The sequence below is a fragment of the Syngnathus floridae genome, chromosome 18, assembly GCF_059516105.1.
Source record: "Syngnathus floridae isolate MCC-2025c chromosome 18, RoL_Sflo_1.0, whole genome shotgun sequence".
Classification (NCBI taxonomy): domain Eukaryota; kingdom Metazoa; phylum Chordata; class Actinopteri; order Syngnathiformes; family Syngnathidae; genus Syngnathus; species Syngnathus floridae.
The window spans coordinates 5,515,973-5,537,211 of record NC_142430.1 but is presented as its reverse complement, the minus strand read 5'-3'; the positions used below and the strand labels follow the sequence as shown (position 1 = coordinate 5,537,211).

The following is a 21,239-nucleotide window of genomic DNA, read 5'->3' as shown; positions in this document are numbered from 1 at the left end:
TTATGCAAAACAGGAGCATAACATTGCGTGTGTACACTCCCATGCATGTTTGCGTGGGTCTTTCGCGATTGCTCTTTGGATTTGTGGCCATCAAGGACCAACATGCTTAATCCTGCGAACATGAGGAACTTGAGGAGACATCAAGGGACTAACAGAGTCTTGCTGTTTCTATGTCAGAGCTCTGATTGAGACACAGGGTCCAAGGGGTACCCCAAGGCTTCGATCTAGGCCTTCACTTTTTTTTCTCACAATTTTCTAATTTCCTTACAACTCAAACTTACCATAGCTTTCAACACGTCTCTGGTGAATCCAGGAACTTTGGTCTTCCTATCAGAATGGACTCCCGATTGGTTTTATTTATGTACCTCGGGTAGTCCAAAGACAAATGATAGTTGTGTTGATTGAAGAAGCTTGCGTGTGAAGATTCAGGGAGGGACTGAAGGGTTAGAAGTTTTCCGCAACAGGTTACGCTGCAAGACAGAGGCCAACAATCGCTATCGGCTGTCATGAGCTTCAAGATGATGGAGCACGTCACAACTACTGCTGCCGTTCGAGTCGTGTTACTTCTAAGACAACCCTGTGTTTGATGTTACTGTTCACATTTATGAGTGACAAACACAGCTGCCGGCATGGATACTTTGTTCCATAACTCGTTTCAGGCCGTATATTTACACCTATAGAAGAAGCATACATGCAAATAACTATGGCGTATCAATTAGCTTCTGGTTTTCATGGTCCTATTCTCATGCTACCCCTCGTTATGCCGTAAATGCTCAACTTTCTCTCGTCGGTTGTTTACATTAGCTAAGTTGTTCTTTCATATCAACTCCGGCAAACTGATACAAGATAAGATGAGTGCAGACCTCCTGAGAAGAAGCTGTCAGTTACAGTAATAGCAGGGTTCCTCCGCAAGCAGGCACGGTGGAGTAGGGAATCTCTAATTGCCCCAATTATCGAGGGAAACTTCTATTGCAGCAGGGTTTTGCGTGGATGAGATCGTTGAGTGTTATAGCATTATTGGGCCATTAACTTCTCGCCAAATTACGCAACACTACAAGTGCAGCTCAGATTCACCTGTCATAGTCGGAAGGCTACGGCGCTAGATTTGAATATTTTTTTTTGCATCTTTTGGAACTAGCCAAAGAAATTACAATTGTTTAAAAGTCTCACGAGTTAATACGATGGTACGCATACTTACAAAATGAAATCAAACATTTACCTGAGATGACATGCTGCTTAAAGCAATGTTCTAACTGCCAGTTTATTTGTTGTGCTGCCAACTTTTTTCTCTGGTTGGATCAACTGGTTTCCAAATTAAGATGTAAAACGGTGCAGTCATTCCTGATGGTTGCAAGATTGTACCTTTGCCTTTCTAAATACACATTTACTTCAAACTCCTTTAGGGTATTTGTCGAAAAGAAAAAGTCGCTATCGAGGTACGTGTGAGTCATGCCCGTCGCGTGTCAAGAGGTTTGGATTAGTCACACTCTTAGGTCAACCTTTTGCATTATTTATCAGTAGGCTCCGTTCTCTTTCTCTCTCCACACAGCCAGACTTAGGATTTATACCTCTTCACTTGTCTCATTATGAAAATTGAGACCAAGTATAGCTAGATCCACAATGTTCTCTTCTGCTTAGTCAGTACAGCAAAAAAAAATTATCAGCGATGACACCAGTGGAGCTTGAAATGCCGTACCGCACCACCTTGGCCCTTGTGGTGGAGGAGACACGCTCTCTTGTTTTCAACAAGGTACAAAGTACTGTTAGGCCAGAGGTCTTAGAAGAACTAATTGAGACAGTCGGAGGGGTTTCAGAGCTGCGATGAATATTTAATAACTCTCAGGTGTCCGCTGTCGCACGTATACATCCAAATGTTCAACCGCATGGGACCGAGACCGTGGTTCTTCTTGCACAGTGGAAAGAAAATTTAACACCTGTAATCCCGCATCAGAACATCGAGACCCAAGTGGATTTTTGTGACGTGCGTTTAAAATGGAATAATTTCCCGTGACACTGATCTGTCATGGCAAATCAGTTGTGGATCAATTGATATATACAATTAATTTAGTGTCATGTAAACTACATAATGTACAATATATATTTTATAAGATATACTTTAAACGTACGTTTTTAGTGTATTATCGGCCAGCAAGACCTATAAACTATATAACCACGATTAAAAATCACACTTAACGATTCCGATGCCCTTTAAAATCAGTGTGTTAATATGTATTCCACGTTGTAAACTAAATGGAGGTGGAGAGATCAGCCCGAGTCCACTCTGAATAATTCAACCACTTTGACCATCTCACATCTCCCGCGTCCCCCCACTTCCAGCTCCTGTTTCCACCCCGTCACTAATTACAGCAACATTCTGACAGCTCGTCTCCCTTCCCACTAATGAAGTGCTTTCTATCAGGATAATAGCGGAAGACAATGTACTAAAAGTCTTTGAAGGAGGAACCATTTTGCTAATGCCTCCCAAATTACCCGCTATGCATCTTGCCTCGTTGACAGTCCTTCACATAAGTTAGCATTACTATTTGTCATGATCCTACATTGACGTTCAACCTCAAGATATTTTCAAATTTGTAAAAGGAAGCGACAGTTGTTTCTAGCGAAGGAAATAATTGCACATGGCAGTGAAGGAACTTGCTAAGCTAGTTTCTGATGCCAACGCGACCAACTGTAGCTGGAACACATGCCCAACAGACACTCACCACTGAGGAATGTATTTGAAGATCCAAGTTGGAAGAAGGAACTGTTCTGCAACCTCCACCCATTTTATTAGTGAACAATAACACTCTCATTTTGAGAGCCTTATTAGCACAGTTTCTTCTTCCTTCTCCCGCCTCCTTTCAAAACACTTTATGTCTTTATTCTGCATCCATAATGGGAGATTTAGCAACTCTTGCATGGCGCAATCGAAAAGCTCACCTTCATCCTCTCCTACTCGTTGGACATTGAGATGGTGAGCTCTATTTCAAGACAGCGGACAGTTTATTTTCCAGGTGGTCTCACTAGGGGGCAGTCTTGAGCCAGAAAGGAGAGTGGGAAGGGGGGGGGGGCAAACCTCCATGCAGACACAGCAAAATATTTCCACACAGGATACATGGAGCAACTTGAAGCTACCAGTTGGCATCCTTGTCCTCTGGTGGAAGGGCAAAAAAAAAATTGTTGGGAATATGCAGAAAGCAGCCGCGGCCATCAGCCACCTGTCAGTTTCAGGTGTAAAGGCAGTCAGTATGCATGATGCCCGCACAACGCAATCTTTTTCGATCTGAATGAGACCATTGTCCCATCGGGGTCTTGCGAGAGACTGGGAGCATTGTGTGCTGCTGCTAAGTCCGAAGGGACGTGGCTGTCACCAGCAATAGCCCAGAGGACACGCCGCTGTCTCGACTTTGTTTTGTCGGTGACAGGCGGACAAGGGGGCTACTTCTAGGGGGGACCTTGTTCCCCTGATCAAATGATGAAGTGAGCTGCTCAGGATTCCCAAGCATCGATGACGGCTGTCAGCGCTTGTTTGATGCTGGATGTCTTCTCCTAAAGGCTAGCCGATTGATAGATGATCCATATCAGGGGTAGAATAAGTCTACTCGTTAACCCGGTCTCTGTTTTACACGAGGATGAAGTGTCCTATTTGTTTTAGACACCTAATTATTTCATTGTATTAAAAAAAAAAAAAAAAAAAATGAAGCTAAAAGATCTTCGATATGTGGAGTTCTGACCCTTTACACACTTTTTTAGGGGGGTGAGTCTCTCAGTCAGTCTCAGTCATTCTGGAGTGGAGACATGCCCAGCTCTACTTAATGGCCCTTTGTTCAACCTGCAGGCTTAGAGGTCAGGGGTCAACTGCACCTGAGGCCGATTCCCACAAACAAAAGCGCTTGTGTTCACCGGCACCAGGCCACCACTTCCATGGGAGCCCACCAAATCTGTCTTGATTAAGCAACTTCCACATGATATTGTTGGTCATCTACATTTTTTTAAAAAAACAGTTTTAGTGTCCTCAAGAACACCTTTTCCGCAGTGAAGCTTTGGGGCTCTTTTTCCTCTGCTGGAACTGGGACCCCAGTCAAGATGGAGAGAATTATGAACAGTTCCAAATCGTAGCACAAGATGTTAACGATGATGCATATCATCATTAAAATGCAACATTAAAATGATTTTTTTGATGCACAAGATCGCGTGAAAGCTTTTCTCTCAGCTGCCACATAATTATAACTTGATTTCATGTTACTGTTGTCAATAATTTTATGAGACATGTGCGACAGTGAGAACAGACACATCCAAGAAATGACGACAAGCGAGTTTTTGATCTTCCGACAACAATGACAAGTATCAATGTTTCCTTCTTCACTCCAACACAAATATCATTGAAGGCTTTCTAGGCCCGGTCATGGAAGAAAACGCAATTCCACTTCCTGGCAGTCCTAGCTTCTCTCCGGCACCAATTCAAGGACAACAGATGGGAACCTTTAAGCTGACACACATCTGCCCAAAGCGCACTAGGGGGCTGAATAGGACAGATTGAACTCCAGCACGGAATAAAAGAATTGTTGGGTTCTGGGGACCGGGTGACTGCGGTGGGGGTGGGGTGGGCTTGATGGAAGGTGGGTCTTACCTGTCAGGGCATGAACGCAACAGGTGAAGCTCGTCCCCGAGGCCCTGCCTGGAACACCCAAATGGGTCGGCCCCCTCCACCTGTCACATTGTCACTGGGATTGGGAAGCAGCAGGGGGCATCCCTCCACTTTGCCCCCCCCCCCCCCCCCCCTCGATTGCGGTTACTCCCACTCTTAATGCATCAGATCTTTCATGTTTAGAGCTACTTTTCAAAATTGAGCATTTTTTAGCCAGCTGAAGCAAAAAAATCCAGCAAATATTGTCTGGAACTGACTTCCAAACATGATTCCGCATCTCACGTTCCCAGTGACGGCAGTTAGCATGAGAAGTGACATCTGCTACTTTTGGAAAGACAAATGAAAGCGATGCGACATGTGGAGAAAATCCCAAGAAGGCACCACTGTTCCGCCCCAAACACTTTGATACTGAGAGAGCGTCATTGCCATAAACAACAGAAATCCTCAGCACCAACCAAGACTCCAGACCGGTAATGATATAGATTCTTTCCGATGATATACGACTCGGAATCCTTTGTGACATCATGCGACAGCAGCTGCTTGTCACAACCCATGCAAAATCCTCCACGCGTGTACAAGTGATTAATTTGGGCATCGCTTCCACCATTTAAAAAAAAACAAGCCAGGCCAGTTAAGGTAACAAATGTTAAGGCGGTGAGATGACAAGTCGGACTCACCTCAACTGCTATGAAGCCACAGAAACCTGCTAAGTGGAGAGACGTCATTTGTAAATCTCCTGAGATGCATGCCAAAAACAAATTCTGATTATTATTGTACTTGTGAAGAGTGGCCCGACTTGACTTGCCCTTTGCGGTAAGAGCGGCTTGCTACCACCCTGAGTTTCTTTTGTTTGGCCTGATTCTGGTCTACTTGTAACCAAGTCCAGTTCTTCCACATCATTCTCCCTCCAAACTGGAGTGGAACCAAAACAAAAACCAACTTTTCAAAACATGCATTTATTTACTTGACTGATTTGGGTTTGTTGGAACTGTTGTGTTGATGCAAGATATCATAATACCAGTATGCTAAGCAAAGTTACCCGAGGGGAGTTTGCTTGTTTTACGCGGCCTTTTAAAAAGTTTCTGTGGGATTAGAAGAAGTTTGATGCACTGCTATTTCCCTTTAGGCAGGAGAGGAGGAACCTTTCCACTCTCGGCTCGAACACTCCAACGCTAGTCACGCAAGCCTCATCAAAAACACACACAGACATACACGTACACACATAAGGAGTCGCAGGAAAAAGACCCAGACGAAACCTCACACTCGAACGGAATGAGTCAGAGTTGCAACCCGGGATGGCAAAGTCTTATATTGTGTAAGGTTGTGTTTGTGTTTTATGTGGTGATTTGAAATTCTAACCACATGTTACTGTTACAACTATGTGGTGTTTGTTACATTGCGATTCGGAGCTTACTCTCTCATTTTATGTATTTATTTACATGCCAGGAATGTACAGTGTGTTGCGTGATCCAACAAAATCAAATACAAAATGATTCCTGAGGTTCCAGGTTAGCCCAATAAGTCCCAAGACTTAAGAAATAAAATAAGGAGAGAAAAATATTTTAATATGGAGGGACAGGCTTGGCATTGGACAGCACTGATACGTCCATCATATTATGACCAAGAATATTCGAAAGTTCTCAGACAACTTCATCCTACAACCACTGCAATAAATCATTTTGGGATGAATACTCGTTTCTCATCTTTGAAATGGGAGAATCTTTAAGACTCGCTTTTGGCTCTTTGTTGTGCATGTGTACCGAATCAAGTGTCCTTTCGGTGGGTATTGCATTGATTAATTTGGATGGCACTATGTTAAGTTTCTGGCTTGCCAAATTGTACAAAAACAAAGCAGTAAAAGCAAAGCTGGCAGCATGTTTCAAAACGGCCCTAGGGGGAGGGCATTCATTGCTCAATGTCTAAACACAAAGATGCGCCACCACAGTCAACGAATAATCCCACTCCCCAACTTTGCATGAACTCACCGTCAAGCCGCACGCCATTGACTCTACGTAGACACATAACTCAAGCAACTCACACACAAACACGGATACTTTTCATCATCTCGTCTACGCAAAGCAAGCAAGGCAAGCTGGACAACGGAGTCTTTCAAAACCCGCCTTTCTATGCATGACAAGCCATCATCCAATGGTCTAACTAGAGGTCAGACGTAGTCTTATTTGAGGTAGAAAGTCCTTGGGTGCACTTCTAAATTTCAGTCGTGGGGTGTCGGCCGTCCCATTTCAAAAGTCCTTTTAAATGCTCTCAGATGCTCAGGGGGTTGAGACATGTGGTGTTTGTCTCTGGGAAGGTGGGCTTCCACCAATGACAGCTAGCATAGGGGACAAACTCAAATTGAAAAAAAAAATGGCATTTTACTTCATGCGACGTTAAATACTTTTATACATGAGAGGGGAAACCAATGGGAAAAAAATAAGCTGTCAATGTGTGATGATTAGGAGTCTAATACTTGGTTTGCTTTCTTTGCATTGAAGAACCCAAGATGGCAGCTGGGCCCTTAGTGTAGTTCACATACAGGGCGCTGCAGGAAGTGATTAACAGTAAAAGATCAAAGTCGGCGAGTCAGGATAAGCACTCCTACTCCTCTGGGGTAAACAGCACCACTTCCTTTTTTTACAGACTGACGGCTGTCTCCTCTGCCACAGCACAGCGCACACATTGTCCCCACATGAGGCGCTGAAGCAGCAGCCAGGAAGAGAGTATGACGACCTGGCGCTGATAGGGAGATGGAGAGGTTGCCCAAATAGTGGGAGGAGGGCGACATTCAAGTTTGGATAGAAAGACCAAAAAAAAAATCTCATATGTTGGGTCATTTGTAACTCAAGGCACCGCTTACGTTCTGAACCTTGGAAAGAAACATTTGAGATATTTAATACGGCGTACCGAATGACTGCATTCCACAAAATATGATCCAACTATTTGTCTTAAGAATCTCGTATTAACCTTCTGATGTCGATGCTATGTTTACATCAATGTCAAGGCGGCCCTTGTTGGATCCCCTCCCCACCTCCACCCTTCCTTAGGTGAAACATAACCTCCTTTTGGGCTCAATGGATGGCAGATCACAGGCCCTCGAGATCTAAAAGAGACAATTATCCTCAATTGAAGGCTGACAGTAAGAACAAACACTTTGCAAGCGGCGTAGGGGTCTTTCTTCTCTCGGGGGGTCAAGGGGGGCTTGTCCGATGACCAGGTCAAATTGAAGCTTCGTGAAGGACCTGGCGAAAAATTCTGGAGAAAGAAAGCAGAGTGCGAATGTTAGCCCATCCCGATTGTCATCGCTCAGTCAGTCAAGTTCGCGGGCAAGAACCGGAAAGTAAAAATACATTATTTGGCCTTGCTGGTGCTTTTGAGCTTCCAGACTTTGACATTGTCTTTGTGCTTGGCTTCCATGATGGATCGAGCAGCCTTTGCTGTGGTAGGCGTGCAGCTCCGAGGCCAAATGTGGGTTTAAAAATAGCGAGGCCTGTGGATGTGCGGCTTGCTCGGGCTGTTTCTCTTGGCCCGCCGAGGCCCCAACGTACTGCCATTAATCCGCTTCGTATGCAAAGCAACACAATATGATTTCCTTGTCATTGCACCTTGCCAGCTCTGTTCACAGTCAATCACATTTGAGTCTGCCATTGAATCATGTTGACAAACTGAAGTTTTTCTGCTGCTGTTTTTCTGGAGTCACTCAGGCACCAAACAACAACAAAAAACGCGCAAATGACTTCCAGTAATAGAAACATTTTGTGTTTCTCTGCTTGCCATTAAGAGAAAAAAAGATTCATCTAATGGAATCATTTGTCTTTGTGCTTGACACGTCCAAGGGACGCTTCCATCATTTAATTGGACGAGAGGTTCATTGACATCACAAGAGGTGAAAGGTCAGGACGGGACAACCTTTGCTACTTCTTTTGGTGCCAAGTTGTGTTTGAGAGTTGCCAGGTGTGAAAGGTTTTTACTTTTTGGAGGCGGGACTCTGATGTGAACATCTGCGCCAATGCAAGAGGAGCAGGATTCATGCTGAAGCTCAAATGTGGACTCATTTAGATGAAAACACATTCACGGGTGAAAAGGTTTTTGAGGTTAAAAAAAAAACTTACCTGTAAAAGAAAAAGTTGAAACTTTTGGAGCTGTAGGTAGCTAGCCATGACAACAACCAGAAAATGGATCTTCCTTGCTGGCCAATTTCTGCTCTCAATTATAATCAAATTCCCTTTGTATTGACCAGAACTTTTTATGTGAGCCATTAGCAAGTGCATAACTAGCCGTTGCTAGTTTGGTTGCATCCAAAACACAGCCCGCTTTCAGTCTCTTGATATAAATAGACAATGTTTACTCACACGTCCAGTTTAGCCAACAAGCATCTAATGTTGCGCCTGACCCCTAACATAAACACGACATGGCTTCTTTCCCCAGCGACCTAGCAGGGTGCAGGTGGTCCACATGGACACCTCTATACGGGTTCTGACCCGGGTTCAAAGGTCACACCCCTGAAATGACGACCTTCCTCACCGCCCCTAATTGCCCTGTTTATTTTTAGTCCACACCGGCCTGTGTTGAGCTATTATAAGAAACATGAACATGAGGCCGTGTGCTAATTACCGTTGGGCCGGCAGACCCCCACTTTCGCTGATTGCTCCCATATGCCGGCCCACTCGGAGCACGGGCTCGTCTGTCACCTTCACTGTCTCTCAGTGCTGCGACGGGATGGCACAAGTGTGCATTATTACCAATGCGGGCTGAAATGGGTGAAGTGTTGAATTTCATCGACTATATTCTCCTATTTCTGTATTTAATATTGGCGAAGCTCAGCGGTAATCATTTTTGAAGGGGTTCGTATCAAAATGCGTCATGCGCGAAAATAGCATAATTCATAAGAAATGAGATCTAGACTTGTTAGGTCTAATGTAGTACAAATAAATGTACAATACAAAATATTAGAAAAATGTCATATAATGATTTTTTTTAAATCACCTTTTGCAAAAATACAGCAATGTAAAAATAGGGAAGTAAATATCAACATTTCCTTCACAAAAATTCTGATTAGGTTGCACGAACACGGAATAAAAATTCAATTCCGAACAAAGTCGGAATGGCACCCTCTAGTGGTACCTAAAAGAGTTGCTGTTTAAGTATAGTTCAGTTGTATTTAACTTTAAGATTCTTTTTTTTTTAAATCTAATGTTGCTGACGTCAGTAAAAACCCAAACAAGAAAAATCCAATATTGGTATCTAATATCCAATATCATGTGACCCAGTAATGGCTGTTTGAATGCGGAAATCAAATAAAGAAGAGCACATTATCACAGAACCCGTTGCTGGAAAGGATCACTAAATGCGCTCCAAGTATTTAAAGAGGCACTAAGTAATTGAGTCGATTTAGGCCTATTTGTGGTCTGAAGGTGGTTTGAAATAAAGCAGCCGAGGTGTCGGCGGCGTACGAGTTGTGAAGTTTACAAAAGGTTTGATTGGAGTAGGAAGCCGCTTGTGTGGATTAGTACAAAGAGAGCGCATGCTTCTGTTTGCCACTGCCGACATTCGATCTGACGATTACCGAGCTGTTAGAGAATTAGCGGCGACGAGTAAAAAAATAAAAATCTGTTCAATAATAAAGTCATGTGAGGCAGATCATTTCTTATATCACTCGCCATATCTTCGACAATGGTTTGGGAATTTTCATGAATGTTTCATTTGCGGGATTTTGTTTTCTTCCATTTTTGTGGCTCTGTCCCCTTTTGGCCCTCTGTTGCCGGGTAACACGTGCATCAGTGCCGAAGCAGGAGCTGTCACCGAGGCGTCTGGCCAGTATCAGACACCGCGGGCCCACCCGCCTCGATCTTCCCTGATGGATTAGGTTTCCATCGTGCCTCGATGCGCACAAAGCTGCAACTTCCTGCAGAAACAAATCCCAGAGTGAAAGAAAACAATGCCTTTTTTGCTTCTTTTCAGACCTGCCAGTTCGCTCTGATGTGATGTTTCCTGCGTGCATAAATGATTTCGGGGAATTCAAAAAGCGCACCTGTTTCACGGTCCATATAAAAATAAAAACTCTTGAAAAACAAGTTGAAGAAATCTCAATAGGAACTGCCACTACTTTATATTTTATCGAATGGATTTGAGATGCAAATGTTTTACAAGCGTGAGCACATTAGTAATATTCTTAAAAGTATTTGCCAGATCATTTTCAAAGTAAATATAGAATAACAGACATGTTTTCTTATCACCCGCAATAAATCAAATGTTATATAACGTTAGCAACAGGTGGCTTTTGCAGCTTCAGCGTTTTAATGTATGTTCATGGCGCCGTGCCAATAGAAGAAGCTGGAGGCTTTTTATAACCTCGTTGCACTTTTTTTTTTGTCCTCATGTGCAACTATTTGCGCAACAATGTCAGCCGTTCGTTGAAATATTAATGGGAATGATTGATATCTCATCGCTAACCCAGGCTTGTTTATCTGAAGACTTAAAAGCCAAGATAGGATCGAGCGCTAGTTGTGCTGTTGAAGCATCTGGCAACACTTTGCAGTAATGGTTGCTAACTTTGGTTATCACGACTGAGCTCCTTGGATTAGGCTTTTATCCCAGCACTGGAATTTCAAACTTTATGCTTTGTGAAAGCCTTAATTGAGGAAAGATTTTTTTTTTTTGCTTTTTGTTTTGGTCTGTTGAGGTAACACCCAGCTGTTGGCGAGATGTTAATTTCTCGAGTGTCTCAGGAGCTTTTCTAATCACTTTTTGCTGTTGTTTATCTTTGCTGCTTTTCTTCTACCGCTGCTGCAATTTTATGGGGTTGAGGTAATCCTTCAATGTGCCAGGCAGCTGTACAGTAGATTGTTACGTCTCGGCCTTTTCGTAAAAAAAATTGTTTGCCACCACCCACCTATAAAAGGGATGTGAATTCAGAAATGTTAATAGCAAAAGTGCTGATTTTGCATTTTTCCCTACGTCAATAAAATGGCAAGACGTAAAGTGCGCCAGCAGACTTAGCCTCACCTCAAATTGCGCAACCCTATGTCGGTGAATCTGACTCGAGCCATACCTCTTGGGAATGTGCATATGTGTGCGTTTGGGGAAATTGGGGCCCCCCAGTCGTGGATCACTGTTGCCACCTGGACATCTGTCGTGAGCCACCTGATGAGCACCTAAGCAGGGTAGAACACACCTGACGGCGCCCCCTGTGGCACCGTCCTCATAGGAGCCTCCCAAACGCTTTTGGGCATCAGTCCAACAACAACACAGAAGTCAATGGAACTTTCGAAATAAAACCCAGTGCCTCGTTTTTCTGTTTGTGATCTCTGCTACCATTGAGGAAAAGCCCCTTAAATGAGACCAAGTTTGGTTCTTCATATTGGAAGGGCTGGTAATAGAAACCTGCTGCCTCACTACAAAATTGGTTTCACATTTTTGAATGATGGCCAAACCAGTGAAAGATAAAAAGCTTGCAAGGTTGTTTCAATACATCATGACATCCAAGACATGGGTTCTCCTAATTTGGCGTCTGGTCCACCTCCAGAATACTGGAATACTCTCCACCCAGGATTGAGTACTACACCTGGTACCTTTTCCCCGAGATAATCTTCCTGAGAAACCATGGTTGGACTTCTTGGGTGAAAAGGTCACTGTCCTCCAGCATTCTTGGCTTGGCAGGGGGGCAAGGGTTGGGTCGAATTGGAGGGGCAGGTTGAGTATTGAGGTAACGCAACGGCATTGTATGTCCAGGGGGCGGTACCTAAGTCGGGTTTGGTTCTTTTGCTTTTGTTGGTGGTCATTGTTGCTTGGGTTTAATGCAACATTCCTTCTGACCCAACAATCCATTTATACAGCAGGAAGGTAAAAGCATGTGGGGGGGTGACCGTACACTTCCGTAACTCTCGTGTCGAGCAACATGACAACGTTAGCCTGAAGGGATGCAGCCAAATGAGGTCAAGCTGTGGTCAATTGAAGCTTCACCTAACCTCTCGTCTTTCTATTTTTTAACACTTGACGAGAGTCTCCTAAGGCAGAGCTCTCCTTAGACGGGCTTTGTCGTGGTTACGGGCCCACCTTGCTCCTCCTAGGCGCCTTTGAAAACAGATTACAGGTAAATGGGTTGTTTTACCCTGGAGCTTGCTGTCACTGAAATATGGATGTGTTTGAAGTACTGTTTTCCTTGTTTCGGTATGAGCGGGATAGATCAGTCATTCTGTAGCGTTATCGCTACCAGTTGGTCACGTCACCGTGAAGCGAGACCAAATTCCTCAAGTCAATTGCGAACCTCCCATTACTGCTTGCTCATCTCTTTGCCTCTGTAGCTTTGTGGAAATGAGAGACTAAGCCACCATTTTATCAGTGGATTTATGCATTGGTTTGTGTTTATCAATTAATTGCAAAACAGCCCACCCAGTGTATGTGCAGTTTTTTGCAAAGCAGCAGTTTTGTTCTCACAAGCAAGATCTGTAATCTACTTCCATACAGGAAAAGTTCCAAACCTCCATGCATCAGATAAGTGTTTTTTTTTTGTATCTGGGTCAAGCACATTTCGCTTGGAGCGTTTGGAGCGATGCCTTTTGCCAGACAGAGGTTATTCAAGGCTGGCCTACAGGGAGCCGATTATGACTAATGAGTTCCAAGTTAATGTGACCGACCGGAGGAGGCAGATGTAGGGAAAACGGGCCCAAACTTTATCGTGAGATCTCGTCACGGGCCAGACTGGCGGACAAACCCACAGGAAGCGCACCAATGCCGACGCCGGTCACGTCCGACGAAATGCTCAGAGCTTCGTTGACTTATAAGGAGATATTCGAAAAACGTCGTCGCTCAAATGATTTTCTTCTTATATTCTGAATTTTTTGATCGCCTGTTGCCTCGCCCTGCATTGCTTCTATCAACTTTTCTAATCCATCATCAAATGAGTTTGAAGAAAAAAACAGAAGAAACCACGTACTTCATTTTTCGTGAAAAGAGATCTCGTGCATAAAAATGACCATTCAAGAATGGCACAAAAGATTCTGAGGCAGCAAAAAAATCATGTCTTCTGCAGACAAGCTCAATCCAGTTTGATTTTCCCAAAGGGAGACACGATCCCTAAAGGTACATTTTAGTTTTCCCCTCGACTTGTTTTATTGAAAACCGTGCTGCCGTACCTGACAAACAGAAATAAGTGGTCAGTAATTGCTCTGTGGTTCAGGGCCCTCAAATCAATTATTTTGCCTCCCTGGCAAAAATTACAATGGTTTATTTGAACACAAGATCCCCTTAGGTAAATCATCATGGCTAATTGAGACCAAGGGATTTTTTTTTTAAATATTTTATTTATCTATTGGCAAGCAATAGAAATGTATGTGTTAGGAATTTTGGTTATGCAGGATTATCGAAAATTATGTTCCAAATTGAAGTGTGACACAGGAAAGCCGGTCAGATTACCAAAATTGGAGGAACAGGTGTGGAAATAATCTCAGATCCACCCAGTTTGCCAGGGCTCCTATTCACCTCTCTACGTGCATTGTGGCTGACGAGGAGCAGAGGAACATGACAATTAGAACATTACGCCTGGCTGACTTAGCAGCGTTCACAGCTGGCGAGAAGCAGAAGGGAGAGAGCGAGTGTTCCCACCGTAAGGCGATCCAGCACATACAGTATGGAGATTGTGTCGGTCGGTCGGGGTGGTGGTGGTGGTCTGTGATGCCTCACCGCCCCTTGGACAGCAAAAGGGGTGTCAACATTTAATCCATCTGTGATTTCCTGCAGGTTTAAAATTCATCATTTACATTCATTGTGATTCGATTAGAAATATCTTTCTATTACAAAGTCTTATTTGCTAATAAACCCTAATTATAATGAACTTAGTAATAATTTGTTGTTGCATTATCTGAACAGTCAATTTGAAATGATTGAAATGTCGATTATGAAAACAATCCTGTTTTAATTGATTCTTTTTTTCTTTTCAGAAGAAGAGCAATGCCATTGCATCACTGACTCAAACTCAGAGATTTGAAGCTCAACCAGGAAAGGTACGTGACATTTTATTCATTGTCTTCCAAAATAATAAATATGTCAACAATGAGAAATATGTACTGAGGCAATAACCCACCCACCCAACAATTCAATTAGTCCCATGTTAAATCCTTATTAAGGGTCACATTTTGCGCTTCACTGTGTCCACTTGCATACCTGAACTGATGCTATAAGTAATAAAATCGGAGCCTTTGATGTGATGTCCCACCCAGAGGCTTCTTCTCCCTCCGAGGAGACAATACGCCAATTCATTACTGGAGCTGCCTCTTCAAAGCTCAGCCACTCACCGTCGAGAAACTTTAAACTCACGTCCCAGACAGGCTCCTTTAAACACCCCCCTCCCCCTCTGGGCGCTGAGGTGGCGGCCAGATGAGTCCACATAAGTCACGGTAGCCTGCACATATCCCCTCCTTAGAGCCTGCAGCGCCACACCTATCCCCCTCAGGTGACAGGTGGATTATTGGGCACTGGTATTTTTTTTTGCATTCCCGTGCCCACCTTTAAACACGCCCGTTAACTGCGGGAAAGATCTGGCTAACTTGGAACCTTGAATAAAAAAAAAGTTCACGTAGAATCAAATGTCAGGTAGCAGGAAGAAACCTCCAAATATTTTTCAGTGTTTAAGGAAGTTGATTGACCTAATAATAACATTCAAGGTTGACTCCATGAGGGTCCTTTGTACTTTCATTGAGTGTATTCAAAGCAACTCCTTCCGCTGTGTTTGTTTTTACTTTGTAATCCTTTGTCATGACCTTAGAAGGCCATTGAGCCACTTGAGGAAAACAAAAGTCGCTTGACCCGTGCGCTTGAAGGTATTTATGAAGCCAAGCTCTATTTGCACACCATCAGCGATGAGCTTTACTCGCCACGTGTTGTCTCAGTATTTCTCTTTTTTCATCTTTTTATCTCTGGAGCCGTTTGTAACGCTGCAGATTAGTTTTAAGCACGCTGGCATGACACGACAATTTAAGAAGCGCTTCTCTTCATGGGTGGCAGAAAAATATCTCTGCCTTATTGTCTCGCTATTTCCTCTCCCTGTTGAACTTGTTTTCCGCCAAGTCTGGTGGCAGTCCGTAGAACACACGTGTACAGTTTCTGTTTTGACACCGGTTCCAAATTACACATGTAAATGATTAATCACCTGGTCTGGGCGAGGGCCGCTTAGCGTAGGTGGAGGTCCTTGTTCCAAAGATGTTTCCGTGATTACGTCCAAGTTCAGGACACTCTTCGCTGCTGGGTACGGTTGAAAGCGATACCCGGTGAGGCCCGTGAGATTAAGTTTTGAGCACCTGCCATTTGGATCCAAGTTTGTCCCTATTAGTGGTATGACTGGGCCTCTGTGGCTTTTTGTTTAGTCTAATCCCACACGATTTAAAGCCGAGCTGGCCGCTCGCACCTTTAAGCCGGGCTCTTTGACACCCGAGGGGCCTGAGCGGTCCAAGGCACAACGGAGCTACTTTGGTGAAATGCGATTTGGCTAATTGATTCTGGAGTGGCTAGTTTGGAGCGCCCGTGGTGGTAAACTGAAACCGCCTCCAATGATCCCCTCCAATGATGCAAAATCCTTGCCCATGCTGTCGGGGAAACAAACAGCATTGGCCGCGTTCCCATACGGGGTTAGAAGCTCCGTTTCCCTTCTTCGCCCGGCAACAGCTGTTGATTCATCTGCACTTTGACTCAGGTATGGAGCCAATCTGAGGGCCAGGAGGGTTTTAACCCCAATCTTCTCTCCTCCATCTCGCAGCCTGGCACACATGGGCCGAGCAGCTGCGCTTTCCATTGATGTGCCGGGCTGCCTGGATGGCTGCCTGGCTGGAGGGAGATAGATTGGAGGGGAAATGGCTTAATTGTCCTCACTCTCACTGCTGGAATGCAAATAGCCCTCCGCTGCTAAGCCTCCTCGGCGAGGAAAACCCCACGCCGAGGAGCACCGAGATTTCGTTTTTCTTAGTTTGATCAATCGCTTCAATTATACTCGGCTTTAAAATGTATTCAAAAGGAGAAGAATGACATGTACTATTTCACTTTGGCATGCAGCACAATTGCTTTTGATTTTTGACATCGGTTTGTTTGCAAGCATTTGTTCAGGTAAGTATTTTATTGACTTTTTGCATGCAATGCATGCTAATTGAATCATTTAAATACAGTTTTTACTATTTTAGTATATAGCCAGGCACAGTGTTAAAGTTGCAGCTTCATGTTAAAGTTAATATTATTGGGAATGAAACTATACTGCTGTGTTTTAATGTTGATCATTAAGGCTGAATTACCGGAACATAAGCAACTCTAGTGAGGTGAAGCAGTTTACAAAATGGATCTTGCTAATCAAAATCGACAGTTTATTGTTGGATATTGTTGGATATTTAAAATAACACATTTCCACATTAATTTTCATGGATTGTATTGGTGAACTCAATAACATTTAAAAAAAAAAAATTCAGCAAGTGAAGCTGCTGTGAAATTAAGATCACCCGTAATGCACATTACTGCCACCTACAGGACTGGAGTTGTATTTTCCAGCGCTTCTTCAAAGAAGTCATGTTGAGGATTGCTAAACCTTGGATATTTTTTCCCCCCATCGGCATGCAAAAGCACCTTTTCATAGCCCAATAGGCTTCAGCATTCATCACTGGGAGGTCAAGCAGATAGACAGGTGAGAGGTCGTGACTCGTGTAGAAAAGGTTGGAGATGAAAGAGTTAAATGTCAAGGCGTATGTATCCTGTCTGACTTTGATCTCCGCCTCAGGTAGCTCCTTCCTGGCCATCAATCTTGGCCCCGAGCTGACGGGAGGCTGCGCCTTTCTCAAAACGGGCTTGCTCAGACTCAAACCGTCGCCTCACCGAGAGAGCTGGCGTGATGTGTCAACCATTCACGCCAAGCTACACGCGTGATGAGGTGCTCGGTATTCGATCTCATTGTTGGCGTCATGTCTTCAGTGTGACGCTTCTAGAGAAAATGGTGACGTCAAAACAAAAAACTAAATCCCCGGCCCATCTTGGCATCGGTCATCTCGCTCTCCGGTGACAAACTCTTTAATATGACAAGGTTAAACACCTTGAAGCTGCAGCTGAAGGTGCACATCCAGGTCGGGGGTCAAAAGAGCAATTTAAATAGGCAGCTTGTTTATGTTGTTGTGTCATCTTGTTTATGTTATTGTCATCTTGTTTCAATGCAAAGCTCATTCTACTAAATTAGTGAGTACTGCTTTGAAATGTCTTCCTTGCAAACATCTTAGAAGAAGAAAAAAAAAAGCGTTCAAGACACATAAGCCATGGTGTAATATCAGCTCGCCGTGTTTCTCTATGAAAGTTATTTGATCGGACGTGAAGTTGAATCTGGCTTTGTGTCACATTGTACGTTACAACGGAACTTAACACTTGACAGAAACGAGGCTTGTTGTCAGCGGCTGAACTTGATCCCCCTCAACTTCTTCCCATCCAAGAGGGAAAGACAGAGAGGTGACTTCAGCAAGCTCGAGCGTATTTATTAGTATAATATATTTTACAAAAGATATTTCCCTCACCCCTGCTCGGCATTAAGTCAAAACATTGATTTTTCATTTGTGCGATCCCTCTACTTGTTTTGACATTTCCCAACTGACCGTTGTTGTTCCTCACAACCGTCACTTGTCCAGAAGGCCAGACAGACGCCCCCTTCCTCCTCCACTTGTCATCCTCGTCACCTCTGGCATTTCAAACTGACGCTTATCTTGCACATTGTTGGCTTTCGGACCACAAAGGGGGGGGGTTCACGTTACCCAAGGGGGGGCAGGTAACCTCAGAAGGATAATCCTCGAACCTGGTAAACCGGTCCTTTCACAGGACCTATAGCCGCGTTTTATTGTTTCTGAAATTCCCCCGGGAAAATCATCCGCTTGTTTCGCTATTTCCACCGCCATCTGCCATCTTATTAAAAAAAAAAAATATATATATATATATATATATATATATATATGTATATATATATAGAAAATATAAATATACATAAAAAATATATATATTTATATATATATATATATATATATATATATATATATATATATATATATATATATATATATATATATATATACAAAAAAAAGGGGAATAATGGTAATGATTAAAAATTGATAGTGGGGTAAAATTATACTGCAAGGTGTTTCTAATATTTGCATATTTTATTTTGCTAGATGATAGGGACACAATATTCCTCCGTAATTAACTTATCACTATTGTCCCATGATGCCCTCACCCGACCCCATCTGCCACCCATAAACCATAGCAGGCCTTAAAGCAGGATTCTGGGTCACACTTTTGTTACCCCCTCCCCTTGTTAGGAGTGTTGCATGCCAGCTTTTTTTTTTTTTTTTTTGTTCTACCCAACCCACTTGGCACTGTGACCACGATTTACAATGGAAAAACATAGCGTATATTTCCCCCCCATGTTGAGCTGGTGAATCTGGAATGTGTGCTTTGGCAAGATTTTGTGAAGCGCGTGAAAAAAAAAACAAAAAAACGGAGCTGTAAACACCCAGCGTGGACCCAGACTAGCTTCTCTGTTCCAGATGTGGAGCATGCGTGCATGAGGCGGTACTATTAGTGCAGCAACACTCCAGCAAGCACAGTAACACAAAACAGTACCACTACTGTATCACCGCCTGTCCGTCAGCCGTATAGCAAACCGTATTCGAGCGCGCCAAGATCCCCGTCGTCACAACTGGCACCAAATAGACCCAATGCAATTTCTCTAATTGTCGCCGTTTAAAATACGCGTGACCATGTGACACCACCATGCTCATTATTGCACAAGCTTATTGTGCCTAATTGATTCCAGAAGCCTTCTATTCAACTAATCAATTAAAAGTTGACACCGGGCGATGATGCTGTCTGGCAGTCATTATGTAAATGAGTCGATTAAAACACAAGCTTAACATGAGTTCCACTTTATAACAGTATTTTGTTTTTTTTAAGTTAATCAAGTCCAACCAATGAATCTAAATCATGTCCTACCAAAATGTAGTCAAGCATGCAGCCAAAAATATTACAACATATTTTTAATTAAATAGGGCCACAACATAAATTGATCATTGCACGTTAGTCACCCAGTATATATTTTTTTCTGTTGTGCCCAATAAGGACGGAAGAGTGGTTACTGTTGACCCTTGACTCTTCCTCCGTCGCATGTATCAGGTTTTCCATTTGTGCCCGCCATCTTGGCTCCACGTGGGTCTCCTCTTGCGATGAGCTTGTAAAACATGACGTGCCAGCGTGGAAGATCAGAGCTGCTGCAGTTGTTTGGGAATGCACAAAGAATGTTGTCCGTCTGCGTCACGGACACATGACGGAAAAACTCAGCTCGTGTGCGTATGAGTGTACACCTGCGCGGAACACGCCCCAACGCAGGACTCGTGGAGGAGACGCCACCGAGTCTGGGCTAGGTTCGGGAGCGCTGACTGGTTAGAAAATGTTTGTGTTAAGAGAGACATGGCGTGGACCCATCCCTTCGCCCCATGGCTGCAGGGCCCGTCTTTGTTCTTGGCTCCTTGTACAGACATAATTACAAGCCTGGCAGGCCCTCCCGTCCTCCTCTATGTGCGTACACAATTTAGGAGATTTTGTAGGTGTTGAGATTTTTGCACGACTTACCTGCATGTAAGAAATTAAGTGCATTTTGAATCTCAGGTCTATGGTGCTCATCATAACCCTATTTTCTAATTAGGGATTCTAATTAATTGGTACAGAAATCCAAGTTCTGGATTCCTTTCTCCTATTGTCATCTCAGCTCCTATGCAGTGACAGGATAGATCTGTGTTAACACTTCATTTCAGAGGACCTCAAAATTTCAACTTGTGAATGAAATTGTTCCATGATAATAATAATTTGTGGCTTTGTCCTGGCGGCCTGTTTTGGCTGAGTGGCTGCTTTGAGGATCGGGGAAGTGCTCCAGTTCCCAGCAGGCCTTTGCTGTGTGGCTGCAGGCAGACTTTTAGTAGGACCTGACCAAAATGATGGGTTTGGACAACACGGCAGCAACGCTCTGCCCACCAAACGCTCTTGAGAATGCGACCATATCTTACTGTACATAGGCGCGAACACATGACGGCTCTATTTAGATGTACAAATAGGCTTTTCCCCGTGTTTTCTTCCATTTGCCCATTTATGAACACAGGATTACTTTTGTTTTGAAGATTCCGTTTTTTACACTCATATCCTCTGTTTGCGTATGTGCCATTTTTTTTTGCTGAGTTTGCACAACTTTCCCACCCTCTTTTGCCACATCCGCGTTTTCTCAATTTCCCCATCACTGTTTATTTATTTTATAAACTTTGTCATTTAGTGCACACGAACTACGTGTTTAGTCGCTTTTTTTTTTTTTTTGCGTGACATATTTGCAAGCCAGCGAGTCCGTTTGTAAATCTGCCACGATTTTTTTTTTCTCCCGTTACGGGAATGGTGTGGTTGAAGAAAAAACAAACACGTAACACTTATGAAAACAAATATATTTAGCATTTATTTGTTACCTGAAGCTGCAAATACGGCGCGTGTTTTACGAAATGACGCAACATTTTGCCATTTAAAATGTCGCCTAGGCCTACCAAAGGGAAACAAATGC

General features: G+C 43.5%; 1 protein-coding gene across 2 annotated transcripts in view; it reads left to right on the top strand.

Annotated features, from left to right (window-relative positions):
- kat7b (K(lysine) acetyltransferase 7b) overlaps positions 1-21,239 on the top strand; it is a 41,558-nt gene that overhangs the window by 15,664 nt on the left and 4,655 nt on the right. Inside the window, exons 13-15 of one of the 2 annotated variants that reach the window (XR_015854083.1) lie at positions 14,581-14,643; positions 17,147-17,300; positions 17,394-17,839. Coding sequence is in view for 1 of the 2 variants with exons in the window: in XM_088360367.1 (XP_088216493.1) it covers positions 14,581-14,627 (47 nt within the window). In the remaining variant the exon portion in view is untranslated. Of the gene's footprint in view, positions 1-14,580; positions 14,644-17,146; positions 17,301-17,393; positions 17,840-21,239 lie in introns of those variants that run through there. The other variant, XM_088360367.1, reaches the window with a different exon arrangement.